Raw genomic sequence first — 26,216 nt, 5'->3', positions numbered from 1 at the left:
TACATTGTCACCTGCTGACTCTCAATGACAGGATTTGTGGTTTCAGAGCACCATCTTAACTTTTTTTTTGAGCAATTAAATATATCTCTTGTTCTGCCTGTTTTGTGATATACATGCCTAAAAGGTGCCTAATATTTCTATACTGAAATAATATCGGCATTATAATTATTGTAAGCTATTTTATTTAATGACGTTATTGTTGAGGGGTGATTTGTATTTCCTGTTCTAAGCGGGTTGTTGGTAGTGACTCTTATTTTGAAAGGGGGTTTTAAAGGAAGTGGGCTCTGTGATGAGTGAAGTTGTTAAATGAACGGAGAATAAACGGGTGTGCTGTCCCGAGCGAATGACCTGCTCTGGTGTCCTTTGTCGGCTGTGGCCGGACCTATGATACAACCAATCGCTCGGCTACATAATTATGATAACTATGATGACTGGACTTGGTGCCCTACGCACAGCGCGTAGTGCGCGTTATGGGAGCGGCGGCGCTGAAGACACCGTCAGGACATGTCTGAAAACGATTTTATTCTGAAAGCGTCGCCCATGAGTTTCCTTCCTCTGAAACAGCGAATAAAAATAGAAGAGAAGGCTGTGTATTGCACACTGCGCTCACAGTGGGTTCACAAAAAACGTTAGGACCTTTAGTGCTGGCAGCACACTGTGAGTTTACCTGACCGAGCTGGGGGCGGAGCACGGTAAGACCTTTTCACATTGTTTACACTGACACTGTTTCACGCTGAATGGACAAACGAGTCGTGGTTTGTTAGAATCCGGCCCAGAACTGCAGTCAAACCAGCCGTCGTTTGTTTTTCCGCTGTCAAGCCAGCAGCCTCTGAATTTGGAGTGCCCCCGTATTCAGACCTTTATGGTATACGCGGCTTAGAGCATTTGACAAGAGCGACTTTAAAGGTAATTTTTAAAGGATACTGAAGTGTTTCAGTATCCGATACCTACCTGATATGACGATATGAAATCGTTATGATCCCGATCCCCGCAATTTCAATGTACTATGCGTCGGTTGTACAGAGAGAATAAGAAAAGGATTACTTCCGGTTGATGCAAAATGCAACTTATGAAAAAAGATTGGATTGTTTTCGCAGATAAAATGTCATAGAATGTCATAAATAGAACTCTCACTAAACCTTTTGAGGAGTCTGATATTATCTACTCGAATAGTAACCTTCTTCCATTAGTAGTTTATTAACCTTGTAGTTTTGCAATCTTAAACTATACTTGTATACAAATAGCATGAAAATCGCTATCATCAAAGAAAATTCAGCCTTTTTGTCTACTCTTTAAGTAAATGCCTCTGAAACTACTTATACAAACACTAGGAAGTGCTTGAACTGTGTGGTTATGGAATATTCCACTGCCAATGTCTCGTCTATTGAAAAAAATCAGTCCTATTTTTCTAACTTTGATGGGAAATATATATATATATATATACATTTTAAAATAATTTATAATAAAAATCTTTCATAAGTACTATTTCTTCCATAAAAATAAATATACTCCTTGGTCGCACCGGCCTAACATTAGGGTGGTGTGCCTGTGTTAAGGGGTGAGGTAGAGTTTAAAGTCACACACACAGTCAACAAACAGACAGTGACACAGAGATGAGAGAGGAACGTTTGCTATTGTGAAAGAGGCGGGAAATGACAGACCATCAATAATAAACGTTTAGCAGCACTGATTCAGGATCAGAGCAGAAGTAGCGGTTGGTTTGCAACGTGTCTGAGTCTCGAATCTGGGTGTCCTCCTGACACTCCTGCTGACCTGCCCTCACTTTACACTTAAACAATGAACACTAGGGCTGCACCAATGTATCGCAATCAACATGTGTGATATATGTATCGCAGAAGACAGCTTGAACTAAAATAAATGGTGTTCCATGTGCCATGCATACATGCTCAGCAGGTCAATATACTTGGCGAATCAGATGTAGCCCTGCTGCCCCTAGATAATAAATGTTCAGATCAGTAACCTTTTTTGTCAATTAATCATTGTCAAGAACAAAGAATTGTGAGGCGGCTCTGTCAAATCCAAGTACTCGTGCTCCTAGTTATAACATCTATTCGCAGTGTCTCAAAAAATATTCGGTAATGGGACTAAAAGGTCACAGTCTCGAGATTTGGGGTCTAAACTAATTATGGAAGAAGCTATTTTTATTCTCAATCAAAGTTAGACAAATAAGAGGGTTTGTAAAGATATCATATCCTCTTCTCAGGTAGGTCTCTGTCTGATACTGGAACACTTACCAATAAAGTAACTCTTGTCAGCTGCTCTGGGCCGCCTCAACATTTACCATTAAGGTCTGAATACGGGCGCAGTCCAAATTTAGGGGGGCGTTTGGCTTAAAGGGATAGTTAACCCAAAAATGAAAATTCACCAATTATCTACTCACCACTATGACAATGGAGTGGTGTGTGAAGTGTTTGAGTCCACTAAACACTTTTAGCGTTTTATGGGTAAACAGTGTTGTAGCCAAATCAAATACAATTAAAGTAAATGTTGACCAATCCTTCAAACAGAAAAAACTAACAAAATGCCTCCATACCGCTCATGTAGTGTCATCCAAGTGTCCGTAAGCCCAGACAATCTAGTTTGACTCAAATCTGTGTCATTTACACTGTGTTTTTAGCCTAAATGTCCTCATACCCCACTACCACAATGTCCATATCACAAACAAGACTGTCTTACCCTAAATTCTCTTATTTACACACACCCCAGGCTCTCGGGCTGTGGAGGTGTTCTAGCTGAAAGTAGAAATCCATTAAATTGAATTCCTAAAGATTGCATGAGAGATTACAATTCCATAGTTAAGGATTGCAAGAGCAAAATATTTCTCCACTTTGACCTCTACCACAACTCTAGAACTCTGTTTAGAACTATCAACCTTATTGTAGATGATCTTATTGAACTGTGTTCTAAGGGACAGCTAACCTCTCGTGAGACCTCCTATGTCTAGGAGAATAGTTGAACCTATCCAAAGCCCAAACATTGATTTATTTATCAGTGTTCAGCCAAATTTTCCCGAAAACACTCAAATTTAATTAATCAATGGCAGGAAAACCTCTGCCTGCCCCTTGGACACTTTGCAGACTCAACCTTTTGAAGGAGGTCCTCTTCACCATTGGTCCTCACATTCTAGACATTGTAAATGGCTCTTTGAACTCAGGTTATTTCCAATCAATCAAATGTTATATGTGTAGCCCATATTCACATATCACAATTAGTCTCATAGGGTTTAACAAGGTGTCACATCCTCTGCCCTAATCCCTCAGCAAGAGAAAGAAAACACTACCCCCAAAAAACAAAAAGGAGAACCTGGGAAATGATTCCACAGGAGAGGAGCTTGATAGGGCTGGCTCTTAATCTATGTTCAAAGACTTTAGGGACAACAAGTTAGCCTGAATTCTTTCACTCAGTGGGGTGATCTGGTACTATGAGTCATTTAAGGTTCGATGGTGCCTAGAGTTGTGCATCTTCACTAGCCTCACCATTTGATTATGATTCAGCAGTCTTTGATTCACATCGATGCATTTCAATGTATCACATCCACATTTTTTTATATTGTTGGACATGGCTGCTTTTTCATCAATTAATAAAATCTGTCAGAAAAACAGGAACTCCGTTTTTATCTAGAAAGTGCTTTAAAAGTATCATAGAATGTTGCTGGTATTACAAGTGTGCCGTAATTTACAAAATAAGGTTTTAAATTAAAAAATCAGTCTACTGACCACTGCCATACAAGTGAATGACAGTGGTCAGTGCTCTCCACGCTGATTTGACATGCGGATTGTTCCGTCACTTTAACTCTGATGTCCTGGCTGTGCGTGTCACGTATACAGTCTATGGTCACGTTACGTGTCGTGTTGTTTGAAGTCTGCTTCCTCCTCACTCCCTCTCACCTGTTCTTACTTTACACTTAAACAATGAAAACTATCAATGATCACAAGTTTTTTGGACAAGTACAGGACTGACGGTTACTTTGTGTTTGTTTGATTTTGCTGGTTATAATTATGCAGTATGGAGGACCATACATGACTTAAACAACATTTTAAGTCTATGTTTGTGTATATATTCTGTTAGTTTTTATGCCATTTTAGTTTTGTGTCATACATTTATATAATTTTCAATTGATTTACTTCTTAACAGCAGGAAGAATATATATTAGATAATTTGGTCAACTTTTTATAACTTAGTGAAACGTGGAGTTAATCCCAGTGTCCAGTCATAAAGTGAGAAAAATGCATAATCCTTTGCTCAAGTCTCAGAGACAGTCAATGCTTCTGTCTCTGGGCGAGTGTGTTGCGCTGTGAGGAGCGGAGCCCCGGGGCCTGTGTGTGTGTGTATAGCTCAGTTGACCAATCCTGCTCGAGACTGAGTTTGGGACCTCCTACCTCATTTACATAAGGACACTTAAATGTTGAATTAAATAAATGTTTAAATAATTAAAAGTTGGAATTAATGTGGAAATAAGTTTAACACTGATTCATTTACTTCTGTATTTATGTCCATATGTATTCATTTATTTATTTATCTATTTTCACATTTATTTATTTATTTAGTCCCTCATTTGTGTGTTTATGCTAATGAGAAAGGCGGGCCTAACCGCAGTCTCGAGCAGGATTGGTCAACTGAGCTATACACACACAGGCCCCGGGGCGCCGCCCCCCACACACAGTCGCCCAGAGACAGAAGCATTGACTGAGATTTGAGCTTAACACTGCAAAGGAGCCGCTAAGTTACTTTTTAGAACAGTGGAAACAGTGAAAACACAGAATTTCTCTGGTCACATCTGCTCAGAGATCAGCTGCCTCATGGGCAGATCAGAAGCTGCAGCTGGTTTGTACCGAGCTGGAGTTTCTGTTTCCTCCTCCTCTCTGCTCTCTCCTTGTGCTCAGTAGAACACGAGACGTGACGCTCTCAGTCAGGATTACTGACACCTTAATCATCCCAATAAAAAATAACTTGAACTAACCCTCTGAACTTGGACTAGTTCATTTTAAGTGTGAACCGGCTCAACACTGCAAACAGTTACTGGACACCAGTCAGTATTGAAAGGCAGAAGTAGAAAGGCTGGATCATCATACTCCTGTGACCAATCCTGCATGAGACTGCGGTTAGGCCCGCCTTTTTCATTAGCATAAGCTCACAGAAATGAGGGATTAAATAAATAAATGTGGAAATATATTTAAGACATTTATTTAGACATTTCTGTTATTAACGTATTTATTTATTTCTGTATTAAATTATGTATTTCCTTTTTTATTTATTTATTTATTTCTGTATTTATTTATTTATACTTAAGTCATGTATGGTCCTCCATAATGCAGAGGCAGGACATCGCTAAAACAATGAAATTAGTGGAAAAAATGAATCGATTATGTTCTGTCTCCGCATCGATGATGAGTCGTCTGCATCGCGAGGCAATGCAGAATCAAGTAAAATGATGCCATATAATTAAGGGCCTTGTAGGTGAGAAGGAGAATTTTAAATTATATTCTAAATTTAACCGGAAGCCATTGTAGTGAAGCTTAATGTGTCTCTTTTCTTGGTTCTTGTCAGGACACGTGCTGCAGCAGTTTGGACAAGATGCAGAGTATTTAACTACTTACTGCTGGAGCCTGATAAAAAGAAAGTACAATAATCAAGTCTGTGTGTAACAAAGGGCGTGAACTCGTTTTTCTGCATCTTTGTGAGACAGGACGTCTTTCAGATTTTTGAGAAGGCAAGGTCTTAGAAAAAAGTTATAAGTGAGGATCAAAGAACTTCCAAATTCCTGACTGTTCTACTGAAAGCAATGGCAATGTCATCTAGCCAAGCTATTCTCTTAGGTGTTTTATCTTAGTTTGATAAGAGAAAATTGCGGGTCATCCAGGTTTGTATGTCCTTGAAACATGCTTGAAGTTTAGTTAATTGATTACACTGTTCTGGTTTTATTGACAGGTATAACTGGGGGTCATCCGCATAGCAGTGGAAATTAACAGTGTGTCCTGATAATATTTCTAGTGGAAAATTGGTCCGAGCACAGAACCCTAAGGAACACTGTGGTACACTCTGGTGCGCACAGATGACTCATCATTAATTTGCACAAATTCGAATTGTTCTGACAAATGGGATTTAAACCTGGTAAGGGCTGTTCCTTTAATGCCAATTAACTGTTCTGGTCTCTGTGATAATGTTTAATGATCAATAGTTTGAATGATGCACTAAGATTGAACAGGAGGAGAACAGATGCAAACCCCTTACCTAAAGCTTTGAGAAGGTCATTTGTGACTTTTGCCAAGGCTTTCTTTGTGCTGTGATTAGTTCTAACCTTGACTAAAAGGGGACATAATATGAACATTCCACTTTTTTAGTGTTTCTACGCGGTAATTTGGGTATCTGGCATGTCTACCGACCCAAAAACTCTGGAAAAAAACAAATCCCACTTTTTGTTATGGTTCCTCTAATATGAAACGTCATGCTTGAGTAACTGCGAATGAGCTTCCGTATCCTTCTCTCGTAACTATGAAATAGGAGTCTCTCTTACATGGAATAGCTAGCTAGCAGCATGAAGCAAATTAAGCACTCAAGATGCACTGTGGTCGGCTTCACAGATCCGCACAGATCTGCGTGGGGCCCCAATAGCCAAGAAAAACTTCCACAAAGTTACTTGATGGTTATTAAAAGTTTCAAATCATGACCACGGACCTACGTGACACGCATTACCCTTTCAGTATGGGGTAGATGAAGGCGCACAAGCAACCGACAGCCGACACACAAGCCGCGGAGCTTAGAACAGACAGAGCGATAACGGAACAACGTCTGGGGCCGTGCCGGTGGGGGAGCGTTCGATCTGCGGCCCCTGACCCAACCCTCCCGCCGCGTCCCACGGGGGAAGAGCCTGGATGTTCCATTTCTTTAATAACCTCTGAATCAGATAACATTTTACTCTACAGATTGGAAGGGGGGAGCTGGCTCATTAGCATTTAAAGGAACAGGCACTCAAAACAGGTCACTCTGAGGAGGGCTGTTATAGACAGGGTAAAAAAGGTGTTGTTGTAAATGATCATTGTGGTATTTTGACCACAATGTTACAGACATTTCATTAAGACCCCAAGGAACCATATCAACTTGTGGTAAAATGGGCATGAAATGTCCCCTTTAAAGTCTTTATATACCTTACTTTCCCGGTGAAATTCTGGGTCCAGAGTAGGTTTTTTGAGAAGGGGTTTGATAACAGCTATCTCAAAAGATTGTGGTTCAAGTCCTTATGACTTGTATTTAGTAAAGTACTTTTTATTAGGGGCAGAATTTATTTAAGACAGATACCAAGAACAGTTGTGCATCATCAGGTTTCAGGTCTGACAAATGGGATGTAAAGATGTTATTAATAATAGCAACAATAAATCATAATTAAGTAATAACTAGACTTGCCCCTTTGCCCCCACGATGAGGTGCTCACTCGGGACTCAACAGGAAGGATGCCAGAGCAGGCCCCGTGCCCATCTGGTGGCACCGGAGAATGTTCGCTGATCAAGTCACACGATTCAGCTACGATGTATGGAGGCGGCTGGGAGATATCCAGGTTATTCCAATGAAGTTTAAACCAGACAAACTTCTTTCAGTTTCTAGTAGGTTGCATTATTGAGTCATTCAAACCTCTCGTTTCGTACTTCCTCTCCATATGATGTCATTCGGGATCGCACTCATCTCTCGCCCCACCCAGGCGGTACTGGTCCAGCCTCCAAACCCACCACCCCTCCACACCAAGCAAACTGAGTTTTTCACCAAGCAGTTTTTTCTACTTTAAACCACTGATGTATCATCTTAGGTACCAATAACTTAAATTAAAGCAAAGAAAGGTGTAAACTATGGGCCCTTTAAGTTTCACAACATGGTGTCACCAGTGTTTCCAGGTTTCCCTGACCAGTTTTGAGGTGGATCACATGAAAAAGCTAGACTAAGAATGTCAAAGTATAAAACATGGTACTTCCTGTCAAAGCTTGGGGGCGCTTTGACTTTTAAAGTATATTTGCATATAGAACTCTTCGGGGCGGGGTCATTGCCCCGCAAATACAGATTGACAGTAATTGGAGCAAAAACATGAGTTACAGCTACTTAAAGGTTCTTGGGAAATTGAGATATGCTGGCATGCCAAGGACATGATTAACTCACAAGTTTGATTTTATGGCATCATCAACTCCTTTATAGCCTGGGTGCCAGACGAACTAAGCCGATCAAGGCATTTGTAGATCGAAAAGATGTTTTTGCCGTCCTCCCACGGGATTCGGAAAAAGTTTAATTTATCAGTTGGCCCGGATGCTGCAGCCACACAAGAGGTCATATAAATAAAAAGAGAGTGGGTGGGGGGGGGCGCTACGCTCCTCAGCACATATGAGACAAAAAAGACACATGTTGGGACACTGTTGCAGTTAATGTTGGAGCAACAAGTAAGTGTATGCTTGTAAAAAATTATTAACTGCCGTTTTTACTCCTCGCTGGCCTCCTGCAGAGCCATGAAATCGGAGCTCTGGAAGCGCAGATCAGCAGCTCCGTGGATATCTGGTAGCGACGGATCTCTCTCAGAGCCTCGCTACCCCGCCGGTCGCGGTACCGTATTTACGAGCGGCATTTGCAGCATTTCCATTGATTTATTTAGAGAGTGAATAAACTCGTGAAACAGACAACTGACAACAACTATGCGTTGCTTGACATACATCACATATTACGTTGCTCTGATTGGTTGTAGGTCTATCCAATTGAGCGAAGAGAAATTTCTTTTCCTGGTTCGGTTGAAACACGCCCCATAATCACAGCCCAATGGAGCAGTATCAGACTCATATTCTGACTAGAATTATGAGTATGACGTCAGGCTAACTCCTTTAGGCTCTACTGACAAAATTTCACTAAATAAATACATTTCAATAAATCGGGTTAGGGGCTAGCTGCAGGACACTGACATGTAAAACAAGACAATTCCTGTTACAGGTAAGGGGTGCTATGACAATTATTGAACATTGTCATATCGATCTTTTCAGGACGTGACATTTGTTTTACATATGTGGCTTAAGGCAGATTGGACACTATACACGGAAGTTATAAGCACTTATTGCTTTCAGGCGTATTATCGACTTCAGCGCACGTGACGGCCATGCCCCCTGACGAAAACTAAAAAAGTATATAACTTTAAATCACAAAGTCTCTTATATGACATTAACGAAATGTGAAGTCGATCGCATGAAATGTGTAGGAGAAGTACAATTTTGAAAAGGGTTTTTAGTAGTTTTTCTTTACTCTTGCTGAGGGTTAAGGACAGAGGATGTAACACCATGTTAAAGCCCTATGAGACGAATTGTGATTTGTGAATATGGGCTATACAAATAAAATTTGATTGATTGATTGAAAGTTTAATAAATCAGACACTAATGGTACAGCACTTTTTATTACAACTTTCTTTGAACAAATTTTTTTTTTTTCAAAGGGGGTACATCACTGAAAAAAGTTTGAGAACCACTGCCCTATACAACCGTGAGACTAAAACTAAACCGAGACCCAATGCTCAAACCAACTCTTACAGGGTATCCGTGGAGTCTTAAAAATTATTAAAAGTTGATATATAAATTTAGGGAAACTCAAGACCCTTAAAAAGTATTAAAGTCTTGAATCTTTTTCAAATTCAAGACTCTTTAGATGTGTAGCCGATGGTTTTTTCCTCTTATACTGTCAGGCCTCAGCCGAAAAATTACATGAGAGATGGTTATTGAATCGGGACATAGCACCTGTTTATTTTCCTTCACACTTCAAAAGTTCTCTCGACCCTGCTTATAACAGGACCTACACAGGCAACATCTGTCGCAGAGCGCGAGACCGCAGCGCAAGTAGCACTTGTTGATGTTGAATCTTCCATGTAGAGGACGGCTAGCTGGAAATAGTGCGCTATTAATTATTTATATGGCTGCAAAGGAATAGGCAATGGGGAAGTGTAAATTTGAGTCGTGGTAGGAACACGAACAGTTCAAGCCCTGGTTGAAGCCCGTCGCTGGAAATGACCAGGAGGGGATCAATGTGCTTCAATGGGGATCAATGCTCTTTGGTCACATATGCAAGGCGCTAGCCACAAATCCGCTGCGGCACGCAGACAGCGGTTGTCCATCGAGCATTAGGTAACATCTTCCTTGGCTAACGTTGTTACACGACCCAGTATGAGTACGACAGCTGAAGCTAGTAACGTTACTGCTAGCGTTGCTAACGTTAACTCAGTTGTCGCCGCCTCAACTTGTACAGACCTTAGAGTGACGCTGGGAGCCACACCACCGCTGCGCGCAAAAGTGTTGTGGTGTCTCGACACAACAGTAACACACCACGCACTGAGCTGGTGCAAACTGAAAAGTTGTTTGAAACCAAAGCAACTGAATTAAGCCACATGCCATGAATCATATTTGTAAGGAGTGAGCACTCCCACAGCTCAGTTAGTTTTGTCCATGTTCAAAGTTTACACACGTACATTTCTGAGTTCTATTATTATACCATAATACTGGGAAAATGGCGCAGATGGTAATTTCCTTCAGGTGAGATACGAGACAGGTTTCCCTGTGTATGTCAGTTAAACACTTTGTTGCACTAAAGACATGCCACATGGTGGCTCTTTTTGAGAAAATTGTAGCATTATATCAGTGACAATGTTGATCTGATTTATGTTATTTATGCTGCAAAATAGTCTTATTTAAAGTATTATAAAATTGCCTATTGCAGAGTTGACTGAACCATTTACTGCTCAGTGTGTCTGTGCAGTGTTTCTCACACCACAAGTAGGGATGCACAGATCTGCTTTTTTTTACCTCCCATACCGATACCGATAGCTGAGGTTTAGTATCGGCCGATACTGATCCGATACCGATACTAATTAAACAGTCGGATTCCCCTGGTCCGCACCAGCTCTAAGTCAGGTGCTAGGCGCCAGCCGAGGAGCACCGCCGGAGTATTCCCCCGCGCGAACGGAGGGTTCCCCCAGCGGACACGTAGCTGAGGTGATCCGCGAGAAGGGCCCGACACGCGTCCAGAGTCCCCGCCGCCGCCCGCCGTACCCGGTCCCCTCCAACGGCCCGCCTTCCGCACCAGCGGGACACCACCCTGCGGTCCCAAGAAAAGGAGAAAAAGCCCCCGCACCAGCGACGCCGTGAGGCGCCACCGAACGAGGACCTCCACCCCCCCCCCAGTGTGCTGTTAAACTCAAAAGTGACACGGGGGAGCCGATCCTTTCGCTCGCTCCATTTTGTAAGCACTGTAGGCTCCGCGCACAGCGTGTTGCTTGCGTATGACGTCACGCACAGCGCACAGCATAGAATTACACTGAATAGATCAGCCGATATGGATCGGCCCATTGTCACCGATACCCGATCTAGAAATTTCTTCAAGATCGGTACCGATAGCGATACAAATATCGGATCGGTGCATCGCTAACCACAAGTAGATTCTGACTGCCATGTTAATTTCAATCTAGCCTCTTAATTTGTCTCTCAAAGTGGACCAGATTGATGCATCTTTACTTTAAAATGTACTATATCCTCTTCCAAGAGGGTCCATCCACCATGATCTGTACAAATCCTGTGGGAAACACTGTTGTGTGCATGTGTGAGTGAGTGAGTGAGCATGTTACTGTTATAAATAAATTGTGCCTTTTGGCTTAGTAACTCAATGTATTCTTTTGAGCTTTATTCCCTCCCAGCCTATCTGAATTATGTTGTGTTGATACAGTGCTACATAGAAGTTCTGGCAAACTTCATTTAATTTTGCAATCTCAAACTCAATTGTGTCACTGATGTAACCGGTTACAGCTCCTAGTGGCGCTTGGATCTTGACAAATATTAGAAGGGTCTTAAAAAAGGTCTTGAAGAGTATTAAATTGAATCTCAGGATTGCTGCATATACCCTGTCTTAACTACTAGTGGTTAAATCACCCACAGGATACCATAAGATCCCATTTGTGCTAGATGCCTGACTTGGTTTGCTAACTTCTCTTCACAGATTGCTCCCGGACTGACAGAGCAGAGGGTTAGGGTTAAGGATGAGCTCACTACGCAGGTTGGTGATAAAATGGTCCCTCACAACTACGATGTATTGATGAAGCTGATGTTCAACAATATTCATTGTTGGGCCTTTGTAAAAAAAAAAACTGTCAAAAAAACCCAGAAGGTCACTGGCTGAGACACTTCCACAGGACTACCAATTCTGAGTGTCATGACTGGTTTCAATCAGACCAAAGAATCTTGTTTGTTGGAATGTCACGTAATTTAAGTGCTTTCATGTCATGTGCTCCAGTGATCAATGTCCTTAAAGGCCTGCTGTCAACTGAAAGAGTCACTTGTTAAGTTTCTCCATGCATGTTTCCTAGAGGTGCGGAACATTTTCTTTATTCTAAGATGCATAGTGATGCAGATGTAGATGGTTCTGCATTGATTCAGTGACAAAACATAATTGATTCAAGTTTTCTGTGACATTCATTTTGTTGCCTGCAGCTGCTTAAAAATTACTGCCACTGCTTAAGAATCAGTGCAGATAGACATTAGGTCAGGTCCCCTTTTACCATATCGGAGTCTCCTGTATGGGTGTGCTCTCTCCACCCTCAGCAGCTGGCCTGCACTCACTTTATTCATAAACAGTTATTAGAAGGCATTAGACCTGTCGATACTTGAAGTTTACTTTGTGCTCGATTCACTTTAGATTTTATGAGGCACATATTTAAACTGAAAAAAAGTCCAACATTTTGTGCCTTTTAAGTTCACCTGCCCCACACGAGACACGCACAGCCTGGACATAAGGGTTAAAATGATTGGAACAATCCAAAATCATGATCTGACACAATCGATCAATAAATTAATAAATGGGATTTTTAGTTTGTGTGTGAAGAGTGACAGAGACGAGCAGACATACACGAACACACAGGCTAAACGAGGTGGAGGTCTATCCGCCGAGTATCACACAACGCTGTGTAGTCTCGCTGGAGTGAATGTCGCCTAGTTCACGTTCGTTTGGTTCAGCGTTCACTAAGAGTATGAACAAGACTCAGGCAGCTTAAAACATTCACATGACAATTTGTCCTTGATGGTGCGATATACTCATTTAATACTTAGAATAAGCTGGGATATATATTGAGTATATTCGATATGTTGCCAACCCCTAGTTTAAAGTAACCAGGGGGAGAAGTTGGCACAGTGTGAACTTCGCAGTACAGCATTAGATAAGTCCTAGTTTGGTAACAGGGCATTATTGTCTGTGTTGCATGTCATTGTCATTATACCTGCTGCAGCCTGCATACGGTTTCCCAATCACCATCTGAGACAAATCATTGTTATGAAATTGGACTGGAGGATTAAAGAAACCTTTCCAGCTTGTTTTAGTAAATTACTAAAGAATGCTAACTATCCAGTTTGTGTAATTTACTGTCTTCCAGACAACTGAGTCAGCTGCTGGCAGTATGGAGCTGGAGGAGGAGGCTGGATGTTTCCCTTTACCAAGTCCCTGGGTTTAACTTCAGGACCTTCTGCTCAACCACTTCAGGACCAGGTGCACAGCTTAGTTTGAAGTTAGAGCTGTTTGACAATCACCATAAACTTTCGGCTTTCTTGAATACAATTCCAACTGTCGAGACGAATGCATCTTATACTGTATCCTATTCCCTACTGTGGGAAACTCTAAAAGCATTTTTGCGAAGGGAAATCATTTTATTTATGTCTTATTCAAACAAAATGGAGAAGCAGTGACAACAGTATTTAACTGAATCAATTTACAACCTCGATAAGCAATGTGTTTCCACATAGAACAAAACTAACATTAACTTTCAAATTACTCCAAATATCACAACAACACAAATCAAACTTATAAACATCACATGAATAGAATTGAACAGTCTTTGCTTGGCCTAGTGTAATTATTGTGTTAACCGTCTATCAAAAAGGGGAAGCAAGGTTGATGTGCTGTTTGAAGTCCAGTGAATGGGGTCTTGCTGGTGTCTGGCTCCTGTTGTTGTGGTTCTGCTCTGTGAATCAGCTCATGCTAAAGTTCGTAGGCAAGCTCTCGCGTTGCTGCCTTTTGGAAAGTTTTAGCAGTCTTCTCCAGGCAGGCCTGCTTGAAGGCTGGTATAGCTTGGGTAGGAAGGAAGTTTCCCTGTCTGGGTGAGCTGAAGAGCTACACCTCTCCTCCAGGAGTAGTGAGTAGAAAAGAGGAAGAAGAGAGAGGGAACTGGGCTTATATTGGCCTGGTTACCTCATGGGGGCAAGAGATACCAATAGTGCTTGAAAGTTGTGTCCAGGGGCAGTTTAACACCCAGGTGTGAAGTTGAAGCACCCTCGAAGACTGAAGGCCGATATATGCTTCCGTTTTGACTGACACGGACTTTGTCTGGGAAAAAAAATGTTGCTCAGTCTGTAAATTAGTCGCCAACCTCTGAGCTGCAACCACCTGTTCTTGCGTTGACTGCTTGCTAGCGTAGTTAGCATGCTTCGTAGCAAAGTGACGGCTGATGTTGTACTCCATGAAAACTGTGACAGTTTCTCGGCATATCAGGCATACAGCCTGAGATTGGACTTCAGTGAAAAAGTAATTGTTGTTGTCAACTCCGTGTTAAACCCTCGGCACTCATTGTCCACTTTTAATTTCCTTGATTCTCTCATTTTACAGAAGGGCTCACAGGGCAAAGGGAAAAAGTGAAGGGAGATGATGTGCCCTTTCGAGCCCTATACACCACACTCCCGGGCAAATTTAATTTAGCTGACGGTTTTATCCAAAGCGACTTACAATAAGTGCATTCAACCCAGAGGGTTCAAACCCAGAACAACAAGAATCAAGAAAGTACGATTTCTTCAAAAATAAAGCAAAACTATAAAGTTCTATAAGTACATGCCATTTAAATGCTACAAAATTGTTATTTAAAAAAAAAAAAAAATGTAATTTAAATTATTTGGACAAGTTCGGCGGGCCTGATTAGAAAGACCAACGGGCCGTACTTTGCCAATGTCTGGGCTAGCCCTTCCTATATTTATGTATTATTATTATTGGGCTATTACCATTTAAAAAAAATGTAAGTCTGTGTTAATGCTCCTGAGACAGAATGCTGTATTTTAGAGGCTCGGTCATGCAACACACCTTCTCTGCCTGCTTCAGTATATTCATCTCTTCCAGCAAGACCATCCTTCCACTTTTCTTACCCAATTGTTCTTGCTACTCTTATAATTTAGACTCATATTCGCCTTTACTTTAAATGCTCTACAGCCTTCTCTCTGGGGTCTATCAGTAATAATCACCTTTCCCCACCTTCTATAGTGGATGCAACTTTTCCTCAGTGGAGAAATAAAGGTATGAAGTGCAGAGGCCTATATGATGATGATGACAATTTTTCAGGCTTTAACACTTTATGTAAGAAATTTGATCTGTCCCTTTCAAACCTTTTCAGGTACTTTCAGATCCGTCACTTTGTACAGAAACAGTTCCCTTCATACCCCAACCGTCCCTGTAAGACATCATGGGAAAGACTACTAGAAACGAACCCAACTCGGAGGGGACTGATTTCTAATACTTTCAGATTATGACTGCCATCGATCATTTTCCTGCAATTAAAACTAAATGGGAAAGACAACTGGAGATGAATCTAGCATTGGTGGGTTAGTGCATTGAACACCTCTACATCTTGTGCCAGTTTGAGTCTAATTCTGTTTAAAGTTATCAATAGGGTGCATTATAGCAAATGCAGGTTTTTTTTAATTATTTTCAGATTATGACCCAAACTGCAATCGTTGTGGTTACCCAGAAGCAGGTTTATTACACATGTTTTGGGATTGTCCCAAATTTGAGGACGTCTGGTGCTATGTTTTTGACACTCAAAATAAAATGTTGGCGATAACAATACAACCATGCCCACTCTTAGCAATTTTGGGGTGGCCAGCCAAATTTTAGCAATATGGGACTAAAGCAGTGACATTATTTCCTTCACCACTCTTTTTTGCACGTCATAGAATACTGCTCGCGTGGAAATCTTCTATCTCACCATCTCAGTCTCGCTGGCTAAAAGATCTGATGTTTTCGACTTGAGCCTTGAAAAAATTTAATATGCACTCAGGGGATTGAAGGATCATTTTATTATGAAATGGTACCCTTATTGTATGTGTGTTTTTCATTTTCATTGTTATTAAGATTGGGGGGAAAAGATTGAAGTACTGGATCTTTAAATTCTGTATGTTATATATTACACTGCCTTGAATAAAGTACGAGAAAAAAAAAAAGAAGAATAATTGAAACTGTCAAGAAGTGGGAAATGTGACCACATTGTGTACTTTAATTGTGTAAGGGTTTATCAATCAAGTTTTATTTGTATAGCCCACATTCACAAATCACAATTCGTCTCATAGGATGTCACACATGGTGTGACATCCTCTGTCCTTAACCCTCAACAAGAGTAAGGAAAAACTACTAAAAACCTTTTAACAGGTAAAAATATGTAGAAACCTCAGAGAGACACATGTGAGGATCCGTCTCCCAGGACGGACAGAAGTGCAATAGATGTCAAGTGTAAGAAAACATCATCAGGATTAAAGTTTTTAGCAGCATCAATGAGGGTAAACATTTTTCAATACTATGTGTGAAGCAGTCCTGCTGCAATCATAGTCTCTGGTCAGCAGCCAGCAAGATCACGATCCAGCATCAGGATGGGATTCACTATAGTCCACAGTCATAGTCCACTGCCGCCAATTAGAATCCATTATAAGCTGCCGCCTCGGTCGTGGTCCACCATCATCCGATGCCAGCGCGACAAAGGATCCTCCATTACCACTACGATCAGCTGGCACGATACAGAATCCACCAAACTGGATCCACCATTGCGACCTCCGACACGCGATCCACAGATCCTAATCCATGGTGCGGCCACAGCTGTGGCCCTGCATCCGCGGGCGCTAAGGCACAGAAACTCCGGGAAAGGGGTCAAGTTAGTAACATGTACTGAAGAGAGAAGAATTACTTTGATGTGATAAGTATGGAGAAGAGGAAGGAGAAGCAGGAAAGAGAAGCTCCGTGTGTCATGTGTCATAAATTCCCTGTGCGTTTTAGCATCATCTGCCGCACTAATTAGCTCTAACTATAAGCTTTATCAAAAAGGAAGGTTTTAAGCCTACTCTTAAACGAACAGAGCGTGTCTGCTTCCCGAACTGAAAGTGAGAGATTATTCCACAGCAGTGGGGCTTGATGGCTAAAAGCTCTGGCTCCTACTCTACTTTTAGAGACTTTAGGGACGACAAGTAAACCTGAATTCTGGGATCGGAGTGCTCTAGTAGGTTGATATGGTATTAATATCTCTTTAAGGTAAAAAGGTGCCATATCATTAAGGGCCTTGAAGGTGAGGAGGAGAATTTTAAATTCTATTCTTGATTTAACCGGAAGCCAGTGTAGCGATGCTAATACTGGAGAAATGTGCTCTCTTTTCTTGGTTCTCGTCAGGACACGTGCTGCGGCATTTTGGACAAGATGCAGAGTCTTTAACGACTTACTGCTGGAGCCTGATAATAATGAATTACAATAGTCCAGTCTCGATATAACAAAGGCGTGGACTCGTTTTTCTGCATCTTTTTGCGAAAGGACATGTCTGATTTTTGAGATATTACGCAAGTGGAATAAGGCGGTCCTAGAAATTAGTTTTAAGTGACTATTAAAGGACAAATCAGGATCGAAGATCACTCCCAAGTTCCTGACTGTTTTATTGGAAGCAAGGGCAATGTCGTCTAGCGCAGCTATATCATTAGATAATGTTTCTCTAAGGTGTTTAGGGCCAAGTATTATAACCTCCGTTTTATCTGAGTTTAATTAGAGAAAATTGCGGGTCATCCAGGTTTTTATGTCCTTGAGACATGCTCAAAGTTTAAGACATGCTCGAAGTTTATAGCAGCAGTGGCGGTCGAAACGTGTTGTAGGTAAAGAGGCGATCCATCGCTTAGATTTCTAATCCTTAAAATGTTCTTATCAAAACGAATCAGACAGTGCTGTATTTGCCCCCTTCCAGATTTATTTTTGTCAAACTTTAATCTAATTTAGTATTAGACAAAGATATCTCAACTAAATAAAAAATGTAATTTAATTTATTGAATGGATAAGCTTTCAAATCTACTTGGCCCAATATGATTTTTGTTTTTGCTGAGTATCTATATCAATCTATTAACAGAATGTAATTGAATTGTAGTTGAACTAGCTCACTGTCCTTTTGTAATGTTCTGCTTTCTTGACCTGTGGTATTGCTCTGGAGCTGCTTCAGAATTATTCCTTGTCATTGGTGAGTCCTCCTCAAACACTTCTAAAATTTACTGTAAGTTGTTTATTGTTTGTGAACTGACTGTTGTGCACAGCGCTACACATACAGTCTGTGTTGCAGAGTAACCTCACAAAGCACATTTTTTACCTTATGAATGTAATATCTCAGGAAAGCCTTAAAAGAATCCTTTCACAATTGGCACAAATATTTACTCGAGCTTGGATTTCCTTTTGGTAGACAAAGGTCACAGGTCAAGGCCATGGTGGCCTCACAAAGTATGTTTGTTTTTCTTGAACATGATATAATAAAATCAGCTTAAGGGAATGTCTTTATTTGGTAACAATTGGTAACATGTTGGTGGTTGACTAAGTCACAATAATTTTTTAAAACATCATCAGGCCGTCATGAAGTACCAGGAGCGTGTGTGTGCGTGCGTGCGTGCGCGCGCTCCCAGATAGCGCACCGGTCCGGGGGCTCCGCCCCTCACCCCCTCTCATTTGCTCAGAGTGACACTGTGAGATCAGAGCTCGTTCACGTGAAGCAGCCACTCACTGACTCACCGGCTGCTTCTTAACTATGGAAACAGTGAAAACACAGAGTTTCTCTGGTCTCAGCTGCTCAGAGATCAGCCCCTCAGCTTCTTGATCAGAGCAGAAGCTGCAGTTGGTTTCTACCGAGCTTCAGTATCTGTGTTCGCCTCCAGTCTGACCTGCTCTCGCTTTATGTTTTAATATTTCGCCAACTAAAATATATATTTTTAAGCTATAAGGCTGCAGCTATATGTTTTTATTTATTTCAAAATAGGATACTTCTTATTTCATACATTTTCCACAAATATGGGGAGGACTCAAATAGCCCTACAAAGTTCTATGTTTAATTTATTTCAAAGTAGGTCGACACTTGCCTGTGTATTTTGTTTGTTTGTTATTTTGTTGCTTGTCTGTTTGAGTAGCTGGCTGAAAGCAAAGAAGTAGCTTACATTTTATGGGTAACCTTGTGGCAGGACAAGGAAAGGCAGAGACGCAGGTACTGTTTACTGTCGTTTATTCCTCACTAGGAATAAACGACAGTAAACAGTACCTGCGTCTCTGTCTTCCTCACTAGGAATAAACGACAGTAAACAGTACCTGCGTCTCTGTCTTTCCTTGTCCTGCCACATTGGTGACCCCGTTTTTTGGACATGTTCGAGGTAGAGGAGGATAGTGTCCCTTCCTCATCGGGGGAAGACGTATTTTCTTCCCCGGCGCCCGTGGACCGTGTCTCCACAGCGACCATGGTGCCGCAGCTTCCGCGATCGACCAGCTCCGCGGAGCACGTTAAACTGCCGGAGTTGTGGCAGAACGACCCCGCGCCGTGGTTTCATCACGTCGGGGTCACCAATGTGGCAGGACAAGGAAAGGCAGAGACGCAGGTACTGTTTACTGTCGTTTATTCCTAGTGAGGAAGAACAGACACATGTTCCCCATACGGGAAGTATATATAGCTACAGCCTTAACATTACCCATCAACCCACTGGGTGAGAGGACACACCCATAAGTGCACGCCACAACCTAACTGTTACTGTTCATTGTTTCTGAAATAAGAGGACTGACTGCTATGTTCACAGCAAACTTGAAAAAAAGAAAATATAAAGCCATGGTTTAACTGCACTGTAGGCTGAGTCCTTGTTTATCTGAAATGTGCACTTAATCATTTTATTTTGTACCGCCCTGTTTGGCAATGTTGTTTTTCAATAAAATAAAACATTTGCATAAAGCAAGCTATTCCACTTTTCCATGTTGATAAGAGCATAAAACGAAAAAAAAATTATGGAAAAAAAATAAATGAAGGGACATTTAGAATAGATACAAATTCGCGATTAATTTATGAATTAACTATGACTTAATTGCGATTAAATATTTTAATCGTTAGACAGCACTAGTAACAATTGGAATCGGAGATTTTGGTTCCTGGGGGTCAAAGGTCAAAGGCACATTTCTGTGGATGTGATATATCAGGACTGCCTGTCAGGAATTTCAATACATCTGGCACAACTCGCTTTGACTCATGGATGTCCTGATTCGAATTTGAAGGTCAAAAGTCAAAGGTCAAGGTCACGCTGGTCTTAAAAAGCATGTTAACTTTTGATCAGTTGTCACTTCAAGATGAAGTGATTACAATGTCAGTGGTCAAAGGTAAAGGTCACAGTGACGTTATATGAAACTGAAAAAAATAATTGAAACATGTTTACAGAAACTGCACTGATTGGCATATGCATACAACCCCAGTGAGGTAATTGGGGCTGAACGATTAATTGCCGAGCTCCCTGGCGGGGGGGCTCCAGAACCCCCTGGTCACCTACATGCACATCTGCAAGACGGAATAGTTCAGCATGGGGGTGTTCCTCCTGAGGCCCGGCGCCTCCATACTGCTGCATGACCACCCAGACATGAACGGGATGCTCAAGGTCTTTACACCGCCTCATGTCTGCTGTGCTGTGGCTCCACACACAGTCTGTCTGTTACGTGACTTGTGTTCGAAAGGGTTAAAAACCAAAGTCTGAGGAGTGGGACCATTTCATTTGCTTCAGGAAACTGTTCATACATGCAGTTGTACTGTTTGATTTTGTGACATGTGCATTTCTCCTTTTTATTTATTTATAACTTTATTTACTTTGATTTAACAAAATATTTTCAAAGTAGTAGAGGCAAATTCTATTTGTTTATTTAGAAGGATCCCCATTAGCTCTACCCTAAGACAGAGCTACTTTTAATGGGGTCCACATAGAAGACCTACATACAGATATCAAACATTTAAAACATACATTACAATACCTATATCAAATATTTAAAACATACGTTAAATTACAAATATCAAAAGTTAAAATACATTGAATAATGATCATACAATTATATGTTACAGATATCAAAAATAAGTTAGTGGTTATGCAGTTTTACCTTTGTCATGATATAAAATACTGATAGGTATTTCCATAGAAGTGAAAACGTCAAACCATGTAATTGAGTCCTACACATTTATGTACAGTCCAGCACCATCTAGTGTCACAAGTATGTTGTACCCAAGTGTTTCATTATTTGCTTTTTGAACATACATTTACGTGTCACGTTTATAATTTCTGTTGGTAGTAGGTTCCATGACTTCATGGCTCTGTAACCCACAGTATGTTTAAGAAAATTTGTATTAGCTCTGGGGAGAGAAAACCTTCCCTCTATTGCTCGTCTTGTGCCATAGTTATGAGAGGCTAAATTTTTATTTAGTTGCCTATACTGATCTGCTGGTGTTTTAGACTGCAAGAGGCGCCATGTTGATAAGAGAAGTGCAGCAGCCATCTTGTCTTCAACTTTTAGCCACTGGAGACTGGCATGCATGCTCTGTATGCTGGTTCTGTAAGGACACTGTAGAGCAAAGCGTGCAGCCTTGTTCTGTACTAGCTGTAATCTATTCAGGTCTTTCATGGTGGCATTTGCCCATACTATTTGGCAATAATCCAGCTGTGACAGAACGAGGGATCTTACTACCAGTGTTCTTAGATCAGGTGTCAGATGGTTTCTGCATCGTCTGACTACAGCCAGTGCTTTGCCCATTTTATTGACAATAGTGTCAATATGCTTTGACCAGGACAGTTTGTTATCTAGGGTGACTCCCAGTAGCTTGGATACCTTTACTTGATTGATGGATGTTCCATCTATGCACAGTTTAAGCTCTGGCTCTGCTCTAAGTGAATGATTTGACCCGAAGATGATACTTTTTGTTTTAGTTAAGTTGAGAACCATCTTGTTTTGAAGGACCCACTTTCCAATGTAACTTAGCTCCCTGTTTAGGATGAGTGTCAGTTCTTCTGCTGTTTTTGCAGATGCATATACAGTAGTGTCGTCTGCGTACATACTTAGATTTGCACTTCTTAAAACTTGAGGTAGATCATTAGTGAAGATAGAGTACATTAGTGGGCCTAGACAGCTTCCCTGTGGAATTCCACTTTCCACCAGCACACTGTCCGAGTGACTTCCATTAAAGAAAACTCTCTGAGATCTATTTAATAGATAACTTCCCATCCAGGTAGCTGCAGATGGTTTAAAGCCATAGCACACCAGTTTTTCCAGAAGAAGGTTATGTTCAAGGAGATCAAATGCTGCTGTAAAATCCAGAAGGACTGCTCCACATAGCATTTTGTTGTCTAGATCTCTTTACCAGTCATCTGACATTTGCGTCAGTGCTGTGCATGTGGAGTGTCCCTTTCTGTAAGCATGCTGGTACTTTGTTAACAGATTATTTACTGAGAAGTATTCCTGTATTTGATCAAATACAGCCTTCTCCAGAATCTTACTCAGTGCTGGTAACAGGCTTATTGGACGACAATTCGGGCCACTAAATGATGTTTTCTTATCTTTGGGCAGGGGAATAATTTTAGCTTCTTTCCAGGCTTGAGGAAAGATTGATAGTTTCAGACTGGTGTTTAGTATATGACAGATTGGCTGTGCAACATAATCTACAGCTATTCCAATCAGTTTACCATCTATCCCATCCATCCCTGGTTGTTTGTCACCACATGCCACTTTCACTAGCCGAGTCACTGTTTCCGCTGTTAGTTCACTAAACTCAAACTGGCAAAGTTTGTCCTTCATATAGTCTTGGATGTTGATAATGGTTGAACTGTTGTCAACCTTCTGTGATGATTCTGTCCTAAATGTATTTACCTTGCTTCTGAAAAAATTATTCAAGTGATCTGCAATTTCTTTGGGTTTTGTGATAAAGGTACCCCCACTTTCAATGAATGTAGGTTGTGGAGAGGTGTTTCTTCCCATTATACCATTAAGCACACTCCAAAGCTTTTTGGGGTCATTCTTTGTCCTGATTAATTGCAGAGCATAATATTGTTTCTTTTTCCTTTAATTGAGTTTTGTAACTTGATTTCTCAGTTTACAGTAGTTTTCTCTGTCCTTAGTACAACCACTATTCTGTGCCTTTTCCTTGGCCTTATTACGCTGAGACATATAGTTTTTTTGTTCCACATCAACCCATGGCGCCCTACAAGTCCTCACTGTCACTTTTCTAACAGGTGCATGTTTATCAATGACTGGTAAAAAATTTCGCAATAAAAAGATCAAGTGCTTCATCTGGTTCTTTTGAATTGTAGACCTTAGACCAACATATATTTCTGACCTCTTCCAGGAAGGCTTCCTCAGAAAAACCTCTGTAGGACCTCTTATAGATAACTCTAGGTCTGGCTTTGGGAACCTTAATTTTCCTAGCTACAACTACAATATTGTGGTCACTACATCCTATTGGGACTGATACAGCCTTGGTATACAAGTCATCTGCACTCAGATAAATGTGATCAATACAAGATGCTGTGTTGATGCCCTTGTTGTTTGTGCTTAGTCGTGTTGGTTGTGTAACCACTTGTTTCAGAGAGCATGCATCAGTTATGGTGGCCAGTTGGTTCTTTAAGGAACAGTTGGGCGATAGCCAGTCAATATTTATATCTCCAGTGAAAACAATTTCCATATTCAATTCACACACCTTATCCAGCATTTCACCCATGGCTTCTAAGTAGTGTTGATCTGAACTTGGTGGCCTGTAGCAGCAGCCCACCAAGATAGGTTTAATATGGGGCAGGTTCACTTGAAGCCATAGCACCTCAGTTTCATCATACATAAAATCCTCCCTAACTTTCACTGGAAGATGGTTTTGAACATAAAAAGCAACACCTCCCCCATATCTGTTTCTGTCCTTTCTGTATAGATTATACCCTTGTATGCCCACAGCCTCATCCTCAAAAGTGTCATCCAGATGGGTTTCTGATATTGCAAGTATGTTAATTGAGTTTAACACCAACAAGTCAGTAATTTCATGCACTTTGTTCCTTAAGCTACAAATATTCAGATGAGCAATCTTCAAACTTTTCTTTGGGAGTAAAGCAGCAATAGACATGAAATGTGCGTGCCAACTCTAATTTACCCTTCCACCTGTTTAAGTGTCACTTCTCCTTCCATTCGCCTCCTTTTTGTGGATAATCAGCTTGTCATACCTTAAGACAGCAAAGTCCCCTCTTTCTCTTGCAGCTTTCATTTGAGGAAGCAGCTCCCTCCTCTTCTGGCGAACTACATCTGGGTAGTCTTCATTGATGAAGATTCTGGATCCTTTAAGCTTTTTAGCGTTGCTCAGGACTCTGTCTCTGTCCTTAATCCTCAGCAGCTTCACCAGTAGAGGACGGGGGCGGGGCCTAGAGAAGTCTCCCTCTGCTGTAGGTGCCTTCCCAGTTCGTTGGATTCGTTCTATCCCGATGGTGTGGTGATCTAGCTCCAGTTGGTCTTTGAAGAGTGTCAACACCTTCTCCTCTAAATCAGAGACCTTCTCCTTCTCTGTTTCAGGAATGCCATCAATAATCACATTGTGACTCCTGGATTGACCATCAAGAAAGTCTGTTTTGTTGTCTATTGCAGTCATACATTCTGCTAACTTGTGTATGTCAGTTTCATTAGTTTTATGGTTCTGTGACAGACTAGCATTCGTGGTTTTCAAGTTATCCACCTCCTTTTGTGTAAAGTGGAGACTAGCCTTAAGTTCTTGTAGCTCTTTCATCATAGCATCCATTCTGGAATTAGTAATGTCCATCAAGGTGTGCACGCAGGCTTTGAAGTTGCTTTCCTGCTGTTCAAGCATTTCTTTATAGAGAGCTTTTTGTTGGTCGAGTAGTTCACGTACTTGTACCGGTGATATGTACTGTGCATTGTCCTTATCTTTGTCCTTTCCACCCCCAGCCGTCTTTGGAGCTTGGCTGGTAGCCTGGTGGTAGCCTGGTGGTAGCCGCCAGGTAGCCGCCTGGTGGTAGCCGCCTGGTGGTAGCCGCCGGGTAGTGGTAGCCGGGTGGTAGCCTGGTGGTAGCCTGGTGGTAGCCTGGTGGTAGCCGCCTGGTGGTAGCCGCCGGGTGGTAGCCGCCAGGTGGTAGCCGCCTGGTGGTAGCCGTCCGTTAGCCGTCCGTTAGCCGTCCGTTAGCCGTCCGTTAGCCGTCCGTTAGCCGTCCGTTAGCCGCTAGCCCTCCGCTAGCCCACTGCTAGCTTGGGTTCTTCACAATTCTACAATTCTATGTTTAAGTTGTGTGAAATTTTACTGATTTGGGAGCAGTAAGACACCTATAATTTTAAATTAGTTTTTTCTTAAGATGGTAAATGTTGCACACAGTGTTTAAAAAGTGCATGCCTTGTGTTAATTCTTACAATGACTTTGTTTAAATCACTTAAATGCACAGTGCGAAGCCACCGATTTGTTGTTCTTGTTTCTGTAATGAGCAGTTAAATAAAAATGTAAAATGTGGGAAAGAATATTTTACACTTACTGTGTTGGTCATATTTAAATCATTTGCATATTAAATCGCAATCACAATTTTTGGGGAAAAAAATCGCAATAAGATTATTTTCCCAAATCGTTCAGCCCTAGCGGTAATTCTAGTTTTTTCTCTAGTTTCAGAACAGACACCTCAAATCCAGAGTGAGTATGATGGAGGGGTAGGAGACTTCAAGCTAAGAAGAATAAATCTGCAGGTTATCAAAACATCAGATATGATGCCCACTACTTGTATACAAAAACTATTAAATGCTCCCTTTCTTCTGGCTGTGTCCCTGATTATTTTAAGAAAGCAAGAATTTAGCCTTTTCTGAAAAAGCCAAATCTTGATTTCAAAACCCCCATTCATATCCGAACTTGACCCAAATTTTAGCTTTGTGTGACAATAATACATTTTTGATAAATTGCAGTATGGTTTTCGCAAACCGCACAGAGCAGTGTAAGCTCTCCTTAAAATTACAAATGATTTATTGATTTCTGCCAAAGCTGCTGATTGCTTACTGCTCCTTGCACTCAGTGCCACATTCGACACCATTTACCATAACATTCTCATCAGTAGACTTATACAGTGTGCCGGTATATACGAATGGTTCAA

At 41.2% G+C, this 26,216-nt stretch overlaps 1 protein-coding gene across 2 annotated transcripts in view; it reads left to right on the top strand.

The window, feature by feature from the left end:
- Window positions 1–501: 501 nt before the first annotated feature.
- The window catches only part of nlrx1 (NLR family member X1), a 62,077-nt gene continuing 36,362 nt past the window's right edge, over window positions 502–26,216 (top strand). Inside the window, exons 1-3 of one of the 2 annotated variants that reach the window (XM_061073723.1) lie at window positions 502–692; window positions 12,013–12,069; window positions 13,439–13,551. In XM_061073723.1, the coding sequence (XP_060929706.1) occupies window positions 12,053–12,069; window positions 13,439–13,551 (130 nt within the window). In that variant the 5' untranslated portion in view covers window positions 502–692; window positions 12,013–12,052. Of the gene's footprint in view, window positions 693–6,087; window positions 6,133–12,012; window positions 12,070–13,438; window positions 13,552–26,216 lie in introns of those variants that run through there. The other variant, XM_061073724.1, reaches the window with a different exon arrangement.

Source organism: Limanda limanda, chromosome 6 (assembly GCF_963576545.1).
Source record: "Limanda limanda chromosome 6, fLimLim1.1, whole genome shotgun sequence".
Classification (NCBI taxonomy): domain Eukaryota; kingdom Metazoa; phylum Chordata; class Actinopteri; order Pleuronectiformes; family Pleuronectidae; genus Limanda; species Limanda limanda.
Note: the sequence above shows the minus strand (reverse complement) of the source record. Positions and strands in the feature narration are given on the sequence as shown.